Below are 14,506 nucleotides of genomic sequence, written 5' to 3'. Positions count from 1 at the left end.
CTTAAGCCCAAGACTTGGAGGTTGCTGGGAGGTGTGATACCACAGCCCTCTACTGAGGGCGATAAAGCAAGACTCTGTTTAAAAAAAAAAAAAAAAATTTCTGTGATACATTGTGTGGGGAAAAAAACAAGTTGTGTATTATTTGTAGGAAGAAGGATTGAATGGGAGGGTTAATGTATGTAGTTTTTTTACCTCTTCAGATGTTCCTTTTTCTTTTCTTTTTTACCTTTTTTTTTTTTTTTTAATTGTTGGGGATTCATTGAGGGTACAATAAGCCAGGTTACACTGATTGCAATTGTTAGGTAAAGTCCCTCTTGCAATCATGTCTTGCCCCCATAATTAACTTTTTTTGAAAAAAAAAAGTAAGATAGGGCGGCGCCTGTGGCTCAGTGAGTAGGGCGCCGGCCCCATATGCTGAGGGTGGCGGGTTCAAACCCAGCCCCGGCCAAACTGCAACAACAACAACAAAAAAATAGCCGGGTGTTGTGGTGGGCGCCTGTAGTCCCAGCTGCTCGGGAGACTGAGGCAAGAGAATCGCGTAAGCCCAAGAGTTAGAGGTTGCTGTGAGCCCTGTGACGCCACGGCACTCTACCGAGGGCGGTACAGTGAGACTCTGTATCTACAAAAAAAAAAAAAAAAAAAAGTAAGATAAACTGTGGAGGGAAGAAACTGGAAGCAAGGAGACCAATTACAAAGCAATAATAATCCAGCTAAGATAAAAATAACAGGGTATGGTGATGACTGTGAGAGAATAAAGGACATCAAAGATTAATTTCCAAGATTTCAAACTTTTCTAATTTTCCTACCTACACACTAAACAAAATGTGAAATCTGTTACAAATGATTTTACAAAACTGTAGGATACTTTGACAGCCAAGGTGGGGGAATTATGCATGTCTAGAATATTGCTGTTCTCAAAAAATAATTTTCTGTTTATGGTTCCTTTGATTTTCAAGAGATAGCTTTTTACCGATTAACCTCATTCCCCACCCCCCCTTCCTAAACATCTGGAAAAATTAAATGTGAAGCTATTGAGAACAGGGATAACCTGAATAAAAACTCAAGCATACATAGTGCTTTCAAGGGCTATGGAATCACAAAGATCTAGATTTACATCTCAGCTTCACCATACTTTAGCCTCTTTGAGCTCCGTTTCCTTCGCCTATAAATAGGAATAATAAGGACCTGAAAGGATTGCCAGTAGGATTACTTGAAATAAAGACTTAAAATGCCTAGTAGGACATGGGATCTGGATAAATAATCAATCCTTAAGCAAACTCATGTACTACTAATCAGGGCATAAGGTGGCGAGACAAAAAAAAGAAACTTACTATATATATCAAGATTCTTCAACATGTACACATTCTGTTTCTTTTTTTTTGTCTTTTTTTGTGGGTTTTGGCCGGGGCTAGGTTTGAACCCACCACCTCCGGCATATGGGACGGGTGCCCTACTCCTTGAGCCACAGACGCCACCCCACATTCTGTTTCTGTAATACCACTCCTGACAATAATCCTAGGAAATAACCCTAAACAGGTTATATTCACAAAAATGTTCATTATGGCATTATTGACAAACCTAAACCTAAAATCTGAAACAACATTAATATCTGATGAAAGGGGACAAATTACCAGTCAAAAAATTAAACTCATATTCTTACAAAGAATTTATTGTGGCCAGACATGGTGGCTCAAGCCTGTAATCCTAGCACTCTGGGAGTCCAAGGCGGGTGGATTGCCTGAGCCAGAGCAACACCTGGTCTCTAATTATACCCGGGTGTTGTGGTGGGTGCCTGTCCTCCCAGATACTTGGGATGCTGAGACAAGAGGATCTCTTGAGCCCAGGAGTTGGAGGTTGCTGTGAGCTATGACACCACAGCACTCTACCGAGGGTGACAAAAAAGACTCTTGTCTCAAAAAAAAAAAAAAAAGAAAGAACAAACAAATAATTTATTATTTTCCTTTCAGTTGTGAAACCAATAGATATTACTGTGGAAAATACAGAAAAGCACCAAGAAAATTTAAATAACCCTAAAGTGAAGAGTTTTTAGAAATAATGAAAAATAATTGCCACATTAAATGAAAAAACGAAACTCAAAATTAAAAATACAGTATGAATTCAATTATACCTTTAAAAATTCTATTAGCAGGGCAGTGCCTGTGGCTCAAAGGTGTAGGGCGCTGGCCCCATATGCCAGAGGTGGCGGGTTCAAACACAGCCCTGGCCAAAACTGCAAAAAAAAATTCTATTAGCAGTAGTTTTTAATGGGTTATAAGACTACAGGGTCTAGCCTCTTCTCTTTCTACTTTTTTTTTTTTGAGACAGAGTATCACTGTGTCTGTCACCCTAGGTAGAATGCTGTGGTATCACAGCTCACAGCACTCACACACAAACACAAAACAGTAATAGAAAAATACATGAGGCTCAGCAGCTAGGGCACCAGCCACATATGCTGGGCTGGCGGGTTCAAACCCAGCCTGGGCCTGTCAAACAACGACAACTACAACCAAAAAATTGCCAGGTGTTGTGGCAGGAGCCTGTAGTCCCAGCTACTTGGAAGGCTGAGGCAAGAGAATCACTTGAGTTGGAGGTTGCTGTGAGCTGTGATGCCATGGCATTCTACTGAGGGCAACTTAGTAAGACTCTATCTCAAAAAAGAAAAGAAAAAGAAAAAGAAAAACACACGTGTTCCCTGGTAGTGGAGAGAAAACTTTCCGTCTACCCTCTGAGGGTTCAATAATTGTGTATATGAGATAAACTGATAGTGGGCAGATTAACAGGGGACAAAGTGTGTAAGTTTATAGCAAAGCAAGAAAGTAGAGGATCACCAAAATCAGGGCGCTTGGTTTAAGTACTTTTGTGGCCTGGTGTGGTGGCTTACGCCTATAATCCTAACACTCTGGGAGGCCAAGGCAGAAGAATTGCCTCAGCTCTGGAGTTGGAGACCAGCCTAAGCAAGAGCAAGATCCTGTCTCTACTTAAAAATAGAAAAACTAGCTGAGCAACGTGGAGAGGGCCTGCAATCCCAGCTACTTGGGAAGTTGAATAAGAGGATAGCTTCAGCCCAAGAGTTTGAGGTTGCTGTAAGCTATGAGGCTACAGCATATTACACTGAGTGAGACTCTGTCTCAAAAAAGTAAAAATAAAAATTAGGGCGGCACTAGTGGGTAGGGCGCCAGCCACATACACTCAGTCTGGCGGGTTTGAACCCAGCCCCCGCCAGCTTAAACAACAATGAATGACAACTGCAACAACAACAAAATAGCCGGGGGCAGCGCTTGTGGCTCAGTGAGTAGGGCGCCAGCCCCATATACTGAGGGTGGTGGGTTCAAACTCAGCCCTGGCTGAACTGCAACAAAAAAATAGCTGGGCGTTGTGGCGGGCGCCCATAGTCCTAGTTTCTCGGGAGGCTGAAGCAAGAGAATCGCCTAAGCCCAGGAGCTGGAGGCTGCCGTGAGCTGTGACGCCACAGCACTCTACGGAGGGCAATAAAGTGAGACTCTGTCTCTACAAAAAAAAAAAATAGCCTGGCGTTGTGGCGGGCACCTGAACTGCCAGCTACCTGGGAGGCTAAGGCAAGAGAATTGCTTAAGCCCAAGAGTTGGAGGTTCCAGTGACATGACGCCACGGCACTCTATTGAAGGTGACATAGTGAGACTCTGTCTCAAAAAGTAAATAAATAAATAAACAAATAAATAAATAAAAATAAAAATTAGCTGGGTGTGGTGGCACACAACTGTAGTCCCAGCTACTCAGGAGGCTGAGGCAAGAGGATGACTTAAGCCCAGGAGTTTAAGGTTGCTATAAGCTATGATGCCAGGGTACTCTATCCAAGGCAACAGAGTTAGACTCTGTCTCCCCCCAAAATAATAATAATAAAAATAATAAAATAATAGCCGGGCGTTGTGGCGGGCGCCTGTAGTCCCAGCTGCTCGGGAGGCTGAGGCAAGAGAATCGTGTAAGCCCAAGAGTTAGAGGTTGCTGTGAGCCGTGTGACGCCATGGCACTCTACCCGAGGGCGGTACAGTGAGACTCTGTCTCTACAAAAAAAATTAAAAAAAAAATAAATAAATATTCTTTTGGTTATAACCTTTGGTTCTGGTTTTTAAAAATAAATAAAATATAAAATAATTCTTTTGGCTGTGCACAATTTTCCTTGTCTAATCGTTTCTACACCAAGGATCTTTATTTCTAATTTGGTCTCTTGAGTAGCCCAGAAGGGGGCTCTACACAGATCTCTAGATAAGTAGTATCTCCTGCTGTAAATTAAAACCCTTACAGGTGGATTTACAAATCAGTCTCTAGATAGCTTGGTTAGTAAGCATCAGTCCCCTAGAGCCTGATTATCCCTAAAGTCCCTTAAAAAAGGGGAGGGAAGGGGATTACTGCCCTTCCAAAACTGAGAGAGGTCACACTATTTGAGTCACTACTAAACAGTCAGGCAGGTTTTATCCATCCACAGGAACAAGTGTAAAGGACACTTTGACAGTGTGGATAGTAGGGTGGAGAGGGCTTTAAAAACCACCAACCTATCAAAGGCAGTGGAAAACTGAGAAGCAACAACAGGTGTCATATCCCCCAGGCCTTCTGGAAGCAAAGCCTACAAGAACCCACCCCAGCTGTTGGTGGGAAAATCACCAATGGCAGAAAATGCCATGTTTTTTACCCACTATTTTCAGTCTGTTGGTGGAGGGGAAACAAACCAACCTCGAACAGTTGGAAATGAGATCCGGGCAAGTGAGTACTAACGAAGAGAATAAGCCCTTGAGAGATGGGGAATTAGTGAAGCATGTCCCTTAGAAACAAATGGATAATTAAGAAGAAAGATCTGGGCCAGGCACTGATGGCTCACACCTATAAACCCAGCATTTTGGGTGGCTAACCCAGGAAGATGTCTTGAAGTCAGGGATTTACGATCAGCGTAGGTAACATAATGAAATTCTTGTCCCTTAAAAAAATAAAAACTTAAATAAAAAATAAGCCAGACTTGATGGCAAGCAACTGTATTCCTAGCTATTTGGGAGAGTGGAACAGTAGGATCACTTCAGATCTAGAGTTCGAGGTTGAAGTGAATTGTGATTGTGCCACTGCACTCCAGTCAGTCTGGGTGACAGAGTAAGGCCATGTTCAAAAAAAAGGAGGAAAGATCTGATTGTGTAGTAACAGAAGAGAAGGCAGGAAAAAATGAAAGGTGTATAATGTAGTTAAGTGATGGACGTATGGCATAACCATGAAATAAAGAAAAATGTATAGGGTGGCACCCATAGCTCAGTGAGTAGGGCACCAACCACATACACTGAGGCTGGTGGGTTCGAACCCAGGCCAGGTCAGCTAAAACAACAATGACAACCGTAACAACAAACAAAAATAGGCGGGCATTGTGGCAGGCCCCCCTAGTCCCAGCTACTTGTGAGACTGAAGCAAGAGAATCACTTGAACTCAAGAGTTTGAGGTTGCCGTGAGCTGTTGACGCCACAGCACTCTACCTAGGGTGACAGCTTGAGATTGTCTCAAAAAAAAAAAAAAAAAAGAAAGAAAGAAAATGTAGGGACAAAAGACAGAGCTACTGAAAATCACACACAAAATAAGACAAATTAAAAAATAAATATATGGCTCGGTGCCTGTGTTCAGTGGTTAGGGCACCAGCCACATACACCAGGGTTTGGGTTTGAAGCTGGCCAGGGCCTGCTAAACAACAACTACCCCCCTCCCAAAAAAAATAGCTGGGCGTTGTGGTGGGCACCTGTAGTCCCAGCTACTTGGGAGGCTGAGGCAAGAGAATTGCTTAAGCCCAAGAGTTTGAGGTTGCTGTGAGCTGTGATGCCATAGCACTCTACCACTCTACCGAGTGAAACTCTGCCTCAAAATAAATAAATAAAAATAAATAAAGTATACAAAGTACTTGAGTGCCTGGAAAACTCAACCATAGCTCAGTGTTTCAAAAATAGTCCTGCTATAAGGAGAATTAAGACAAGTGTGCTTAGTTTTTTCACAATTAAACAGCATATATTGGCCGGGCGCCATGGCTCACGCCTGTAATCCTAGCACTCTGGGAGGCCGAGATGGGTGGATTACCTGAGCTCACAGGTTCAAGACCAGTCTAAGCAAAAGTGAGACCCCCGTCTCTACTAAAAATAGAAAAACTGAGGCAAGGGGATCACTTGAACCCAAGTTGAAGGTTGCTGTGAGCTCTGACACCACAACACTCTACCCAGGAAAACAGCTTGAGACTCTATATCCAAAAAAAAAAAAAAAACTCAGCATATATTCTTTTTTTTTTTTTTTTTTTTTTGACACAGTCTCAAGCTGTCACCTGGGCAGAGTGCCAAGGCATCATTATAGCTCACAGCAACCTCCAATTCTTGGGCTCAAGCAATCCTCTTGCCTCAGTTTTTCTATTTAGTAGAGACAGGGTCTCAGTCTTGTTCAGGCTGGTCTCTAACTCCCATACTCAAACAATCCACTCACCTCAGCCTCCCAGAGTGCTAGGATTACAGACATGAGCCATCACAACCAGCCAAACGGCATATATTCTTAACATTGAAAAGTATAATCTCAGGCCAGGTACAATGGCTCATGCCTGTAATCCCAGCACTTTGGGAGGCCAAAGTATAAGGATTACTTGAGCTCAGGAGTTTGAAATCAGCCTAAGAAAGAGCAAAACCTCATCTTTACTAAAAATAGAAAAAAATAGCGAAGTATTGCAATGGGTGCCTATAGTTTCAGCTACTTGGGAGGCTGAGGCAGCAGGACTGCTTGAGCCCAGGAATTTGAGGTTGCTGTAAGCTAGGCTTTATGCCATGGCACTCTAGCCTGGGACAACAAAGTGAGACTTGGTCTTAAAAAAACCCACCCAGGCTTGGTGCCTGTAGTTCAGTGGTTAGGGCACCAGCTATATACACGGAGGCTGGTGGGTTCCAATGACAACTGCAACAAAAAAATAGCCAGTTATTGGGCGGTGCCCGTGGCTCAGTCGGTGGCGGGTTCAAACCCAGCCCCGGCCGAACTGCAAACAAAAAAATAGCCAGGTGTTGTGGCAAGCACCTGTGGTCCCAGCTACTCGGGAGGCTGAGGCAAGGGAATTGCCTAAGCCCAGGAGTTGGAGGTTGCTCGCCACAGCACTCTACTGAGGGTGACAAAGTGAGACTCTGTCTCTAAAAATAAACACTTGAAAAGCCAAACTTCTGGCTCAGTGGCCATGGTTCAGTGATTAGGACACAGCCACATATACTGGGGCTGGCGGGTTTGAACCCAGGCCTAATAAACAGCCATGACAACTTCAACAACAACCAAAAAAGGGGCAGCGCCTGTGGCTCAGTGGGTAGGGGCGCTGGCCCCATATACCAAGGGTGGTGGGTTTGAACCTGGTCCCAGCCTAATTGCAACAACAACAACAAATTAGCTGGGTGTTGTGGCGGGCGCCTGTAGTCCAGCTACTCAGGAGGCTGAGGCAAGAGAATTGCTTAAGCCCAAGAGTTTGAGGTTGCTGTGAGCTGTGATGACATAGCACTCTACTGAGGGCAACAAAGTAAGACTCTGTCTCAAATAAATAAATAAAGCCAAATTTCCATTTCAATTATGGCTGAAATTATGTTTGAACACAGAGAAAAAATAATGGATTGTACAGAGGAAACATAGCACTACCCTGGACCTGACTATAATTATTACATTATTAGAAACAAAGTAGGGAGGTATTGTAGAGTCCACGTACACTACTCTAAGACAAAGAAGAAAGGTAGAGGTTGCGGAGTGGTGGTTTTTTCTTTTTTAAAAAAAAGACAGGTACACTTTCACTCTTCTTGGAAGACTCCCAGACAAAAGAAACATAGTACTGGATACTGCAACAATTATTACATTATCTACAATCAGAGGAAAGCAGGGTTTTTTTTGGTTTTTTTTTTTTTTTTTTTGAGACAGTCTCACTCTGTCATCCTGGGTAGAGTGCCATGGCATCATAGCTCACAGCAACCTCAAACTCCTGGGCTCAGTGATCCTCTTGCCTCAGCCTCCCAAATAGCTGGAACTACAGGCGCCCACAACTATGCCTGGCTAATTTTTCTATTTTTAATAGCGACAGGGTCCTGTTTAGGCTGGTCTCGAACTCCTCAGGTCAAGGAATCCTCCCACCTTGGCTTCCAAGAATGCTAGGATAACAGGCTTGAGCTACCATGCCCAGCCTGGAAAGAAGTATTTTAGAGTTCATCTTTTTCTGAGATGAAAGATTAAGGGATAAAAAATTAAAGCAGATACCCTTTTATTCCTCTTGCAAGTTCTGGACAGCTGAGAGAGCTATGATACACACTGGAAACAAAGTGATCCTACAAGTACTGGAGGCTGAGGAAGGAGACTAGATTTAGCCCAGGAGTCTGAGTGAGATACGATGACGCCACTGTACTCCAGCCAGGGTGACAAAGACTCTGTCCTTTCCCCAAAAAAAGAAAAAAGAAAGAAAAAGAAAACAGAAAAGAAGGAAAGGAGAGAGAGAAGGGGAGGAAAGGAAAGGAGAGGAGAGGGAAGGGAGGAAAAAGAAAAGACCTACTGTAGTCATGAAAATGCTGGATTCTATCTTTTTTTTTTTTGAGACAGAGCCTCAAGCTGTCTCCCTGGGTAGAGTGCTGTGGCATCACAGCTCACAGCAACCTCCAACTCCTGGGCTCAAACAATTCTCCTGCTTCCGCCTCCCAAGTAGCTGGACTACAGGCACCCGCCACAAAGCCCAGCTATTTTTTTGGTTGCAGCCGTCATTGTTGTTTGGTGGGCCCAGGCTGGATTCGAACTCGCCAGTTTAGGGGTATGTGGCTGGCGCCTTAGCCACTTGAGCCACAGGCACTGAGCCTAGATTCTATCTTTAACCCCACCAGATTAACAAAAATGAAAAAGACTGATGATGCCACTGACAAGGGTAAAGAGAAACAAGTACTACAAGTAGTTTGTGGGAGTATGAAATGCTATGATCATACTGGATAACCTGACATTACCTAATAAGATAAAAAATACATGTACTCCTTAGCCTATCAACTCCTGGATGACTAAATTACAGAAATTAAACCTAGATTATGTAAAAATATGTGTACAAGTATATTAATGGGAGCATTGTCCATACTGTTTAAAAAAAACTTTAAACAACTTGAACATTCATCAAAAGGAGGAATGGTTGAATAAATTATAGTAGATTCATTCTATGTAATATAAGGTAGTTATCAGAAATGATGAGTAAGACTTATAGATATTGGCCTGGGGCAGTGGCTTACACCTGTAATCCCAGCACTCTGAGAAGCCAAGGAGGGTGGACTACTTGAGCTCAGGAGTTCCAAACCAGCAAGAGCAAGAACGAGACTCCAAAATAGAAAATAGACTCAAAAATAGAAAAAAATCAGCCAGGCATGGTGGAAGGCAGCTATAGTCCCAGCTACTCAGGAGGCTGAGGCAAGAAAATCACTTGAGCCCAAGAGTTTGAGATTGCTGTGAGCTACGATGTCACAGCGCTCTACCAGCACTACCCAGGACGACAAACTGAGACTCTGTCTCAAAAAAAAAGAAAAAATAGCCAGGTGTTGTGGAAGGCGCCTGTAGTCCCAACTACTTGGGAGGCTGAAGCAAGAGAAGAGCTTGAGCTCAAGAGTTTGAGGTTGCTGGGGGGCTATGAGGCCACAGCACTCTACTGAGGGCGACAAAGTGAGACTGTCTCAAAAAAAAAAAGAAAAGAAGAAAAACTGAGGCAAGAGGACTGCTTAAGGCCCAAGAGTTGGAGGTTGCTGTGAGCTAGGATGAGGCCATGGCACTCTGCCCAGAGAGAGAGAGACTCTGCCTCTAGAGAAGAGAAGAGGAAGAGGAAGAGGAAGTGGAAAAGGAAGAGAAGAGCAGGCTGCAGATACTGTGCAGTATGATGCTATTTACTAACAGAAAGCAATCTTTTGTATATGGTTGAATGTTTTCATATTTTTTGTACTAGTATTAAGAAAGATGAGCAAAGGGTGGCGCCTGTGGCTCAGTTGGTAGGGCGCCAGCCCCATATACCGAGGGTGACGGGTTCAAACCCGGCCCCGGCCAAACTGCAACCAAAAAATAGCCGGGCGTTGTGGCGGGCGCCTGTAGTCCCAGCTACTTGGGAGGCTGAGGCAAGAGAATCGCGGAAGCCCAGGAGTTGGAGGTTGCTGTGAGCTGTGTGAGGCCACGGCACTCTACCGAGGGCCATAAAGTGAGACTCTGTCTCTACAAGAAAAAAAAAGAAAGATGAGCAAAGATAACTTACCCATCTTTGGTAAATGGAAGCTGATGAAGAATGGAGATTGAGCAATTTTCCTGTATATACCTTTGTTTGACAATTTATGAATTACAGGTTTTCCTTTTATAACAAAAAAAGGAAAATCCATGTTGTTTTGGTTTAAGAGTTTGTTTTATCTATATACTGAATATGTGCCAGTCCCTAGTTCTCTGCAACTTACATCAACCAATAACGATTTACCAACACGAAGAGGACACTGGGTTGGGTCAGGAAAGAGTTAGAAATAAATACATAAAAATCTGTTGAACTTCCCTTGCAATGGGATTTTTTTTTTTTTCTAAATATAAAAGGCCTATCTGAAACACAAATAAGGACGCTATTCCACGAGAAAGGTGGGGGGGAGGAAGCTGTTTTCCCACTTTGGCTAAAATCTCAGTACTTATTTGCCAGCATTGCTTTGCTGCTGAATATGCCTACCTATCAGATCCTAATCAACCAACTCCCAATAAACAGGATCCTGACTTTCCTTTTTTCACATCTCAAGGTAGCACATGGCTTTGGTATTGTTTTCCAAACAAGAGTTTTATTAAATGGATCAGCATTGTATTCTTAAGGATTTCTGGATCAAAAAGTATTTAGTAAGATAATGTTAATGGAGTCTAAAATTGAGAATTGTGTTTTCAATCAGTTCAGAAACTCATTCATCCAACCCTCAATTACTCTTCCTTAACAGGGGGCGCCCTGCTATGCATCACTCAAAACCAAGCATGCCTGAAAACATCTTTAAACGTAACTGATTGAAAATCTGTCCAATCACAGGCCAGCTGCTTACAAACTCCACCCTTGAGTACAGAAAGAACACTTCTGATTGGAAGACAGTTGTGTTTACTACGGTGTATGGGGCAAATTGGAAAGGTCCACATGCCAAGTGTCCAAAGGAAATCTCTTTAATGAAAAAGGAAAGCAAGGAAAGCGAAACGGTCAGTTCTAATCCTACACTAGTCACTCTCATTAACAGAACCTCAACCTAACAGCAGTTCCTGAGCAATTTTGCAAGCTGATGAAAAATCTACAGGCTCTGAATTTTGTTGTGGCTGTTTTCTCATCTATGTTCCTGGATGTACACACAAGACAAGCATAAGTGCATTCTTAAAACCCAAACTTGCCTTTGCTTCTATGTTCACAAAGCCCCATGCAACACCTCAACACAGCTATAATGTATACTTTGCTTTAATTTTCAAGAATCGCTGCAACTTTTTACTTGGTTTGAAAATCCAGTTCCAACTGCCCAGTGGTAAAATTATTCAGTATTTAGCTCAGTTACCTGTCCTGCACAGCACAGAGCTAAACTTCTGCCCTTAGGGAATCCCGCAAACAACAAAATGGGTAGGCATTTTATCTTCAGAGCTCATTAGCAATTCATCGAGGGAGGAAACAAGCATTGGAAGAACCAGAAAATAAACCCCCAACAGAAGAGTCAGAGCAAACTAGATCTCAGGTCAAAGCACTCATACAATGGTTGATCTTAAGTACATTTTGCCTCCAAGGGGTAGAGTGAATTTCTAGTTGGGAGAGGGACATCCCTCATCCCAGCCATCTTCTAAGGAAACAGAGAGGAATTTTGATCTAAATCCCTGTCTTAATCATCATCCCCATTCCTGGTATCCTTTTACAAATTCACCCCACTGAAACCTCATTAATGTCTTGGTAGCCTTTCTTATAGAGCATGGAGAAAGACATCAAAGCAAGTGAACTCAATTATCAGAAGCAAAGCCTGAGCCAGTCACAAGCCAAACACATAAAGTTTGCATATCAGGCGAGGAAAAAAAAAAAAAAAGAAGAAGACATCCTAACACTGTTGATCAATAGGGAGAAAAATGAACATCAAAAAACCACCTTCCTGGGCAGTGCCTGTGGCTCAGTGAGTAGGGCGCCGGCCCCATATACCAGAGGTGGTGGGTTCAAACCCAGCCCCCGCCAAAAACTGCAAAAACAAACAAAACAACCCACCTTCCTTCCAAGTCTCAGAAAATGTGTTCCCATTTTGAATATCTGCAGAAGTTCAAGAAAATTTACCTCCGCCTACTAATCTCTTACATTCCAAAAGAATTACATCCCCCTCCCCTCATTTTTCATAGTCTTATCTCACCAGAGAAGCTATCAGAATGAGGAACTAAAGTGGCTTGCTAAAACTCAAAAGATAGAATCTTGCTCACATTAACAAAAACAACACACCATGATCCTGAATACTAGTTAAGTTCTATTACTGAACAACTAATCAAAAAACACACCAAGGCAAGCATTCAAAACCGGCCAAGCCCCATCACAAAGTTTCAAAACAAAACCTCTCCCCAAGGTTGGGGGAATGGCCAAACTAGGAGCAAAAATGCACTAGCCAGCAGCCTCATTCGTCCACTAAGACAGATCTCAAACTTATCAAATACAGACCCAACTGCAGGTTCAGTCACCCAGAAGCGCAAAGAGAGGGGAGCCCGAGACAGTCCCTAAGGCTGGCCTTTTTGGAGACCGCCAGGCCAACCTCCGCTCTGACGAGGAAGTAACTACCAGATAAAAAAGCCCCGAGCAGCTCCCACTGCAACCTCCGTGCCGCCCACAACTGCCCACATTCCCGCCCCACTCGGGGCTGTGGGAGAAAGGAAACAGGGCGCAGTTCTCCCCGGAGAGGCTGGGGACCATAGGTCCCCATCTTCGAAGGGGCAGCAGCTGCAACGGCCAAACTCTGAAGAGCCCGGGAGTCCAGGGTTCGAGAGCCTGCTCAGAAGGCGTGCTTGGAGGAGGACGCCGAGAAAAGGGTCGCTCAGGAGGCGGGGCCTGCTGGCTGGAAGTAGCAGCTCCCAGCGCCCTGGCCGCCCCTCGGGGTACACCGGGGCGCACACCCCGACGCGGAAGCCATGCCGGCCAGAGCTCGGGGTGGTGAGGTGCCTGCTGGGGGCGCTAAGGAGATCCGGGGGTGCGGAACTGGGTCACCCCCGCCCCACCGCCCCCTCACAAAGGCCCCCGGGGAGCCCGCCCGCAGGCCCCGCAGCCCCGGCCTCGAGTGCCCGCCTCGACCGCCACTCACCGCTAGGTCCTGGGGCACCGCCCCGCTCATGGCCCGCACCGTGCCGGCCCGCCAGGCTCGAGTGCGCAGCGAAGGCCCCGGATCTCCGCTCGCCGCTGCCGTCGCCGCCGCGGGGGCCGAAGCCGAGGCTGAGGCCGCAGTGTCCGCGAACAGGAGCAGCAGCCGCTTGCCCACCGGGGAGGCCGCCGCGTCCGCCATCGCCAGGACCGGCCTGACCCGCTCTTTCGCCCGCTGCCGCCCTCCACCGCCAAGCGCCCGATCCGCCCGCAAGGCCTCCCTCCGCACCACCCGCGGCCGCCGTTCCCCCCCACCCCCCCCAACAGCCACCACCAACCACCGGCGTCCTGCAGCGCCCCCCGTGGCCGGGAGCGGAGCAGCAGCCCGGGCCCCGCACAGCGCCCCCCGCGCTCCGGAGCGGGGCGGCAGCTCCGGGCCCCTCGCAGCGCTCCGCCCCAACCTCCCCATGGCCTGCAGTGCCCCCTGTGGTTGGGAGGGGAATTGCAGGTTCGGGGGGGTTGGGGAGGAGGGCGGGTCCTTCAGGCCCCCTTGGTACCATCCCTGGTCCCAATCTTCCTTCAGGGAGTCCTATATCCGAGAAGGTTTTAGCTTACCCTCCTTGACCGCCACAAACACTATGGGGTGGGAGGGCTAAGGGGCAAGGTACCCTAGAAAGTAGATGTTTTGAGCCAAGAAGTTAGTGTCCCCAATACCTTACTGATTTCCTACTCTTACTGTCTTCTTTTAGGAAATGTTCTCCCCACTGGTCCATGAGACAGTCTTCCTTCTCATTGGTCCATCATATCCCATTCTATACTGCCAGTAGTTCATAGGTTCCTTTCCAGTTGGCCAATGTATTAGATCCACGATGTGATGATGCTACTCTTTCCATTGGCTGAAGGCCAGTGTGCCTCCAACATCTTGATGTTTTGCCTTAAACTCAAGGAACTTCCTCTTCTAGTCTGCCGATGTTATTAACTCTAGGTGTTTCTCTACAATATGTATGGGAATTGGAAAGAGACCAGCAGTGAAGTGATTCTCTTCCTGGATTCAATAGCATATATTGAATCTTATCATAGAAGTAGTGGAGCTGGGAACAAAGAAAATTCCCTAACTCCTATCTGAATACATTTAATACACATCAGAGATGGACAGCTCCCAATTACAAAAGGGGGTTGTAAAGAAGGGGAAGTGCCAAAATT

General features: G+C 45.4%; 1 protein-coding gene across 1 annotated transcript in view; it reads right to left on the bottom strand.

The window, feature by feature from the left end:
* KDM3B (lysine demethylase 3B) overlaps positions 1-13,693 on the bottom strand; it is a 92,436-nt gene extending 78,743 nt beyond the window's left edge. The window contains exon 1 of the mRNA XM_053566031.1: positions 13,308-13,693. Within this exon, the coding sequence (XP_053422006.1) occupies positions 13,308-13,505 (198 nt within the window). The 5' untranslated portion in view covers positions 13,506-13,693. The remainder of the gene's footprint in view (positions 1-13,307) is intronic.
* Between the last annotated feature and the right edge of the window lie 813 nt (positions 13,694-14,506).

Source organism: Nycticebus coucang, chromosome 17 (assembly GCF_027406575.1).
Source record: "Nycticebus coucang isolate mNycCou1 chromosome 17, mNycCou1.pri, whole genome shotgun sequence".
NCBI classification, from domain to species: Eukaryota; Metazoa; Chordata; class Mammalia; order Primates; family Lorisidae; genus Nycticebus; species Nycticebus coucang.
The sequence above is the reverse complement of the archived record's forward strand: the minus strand, read 5'-3'. Positions and strand labels throughout refer to the sequence as shown.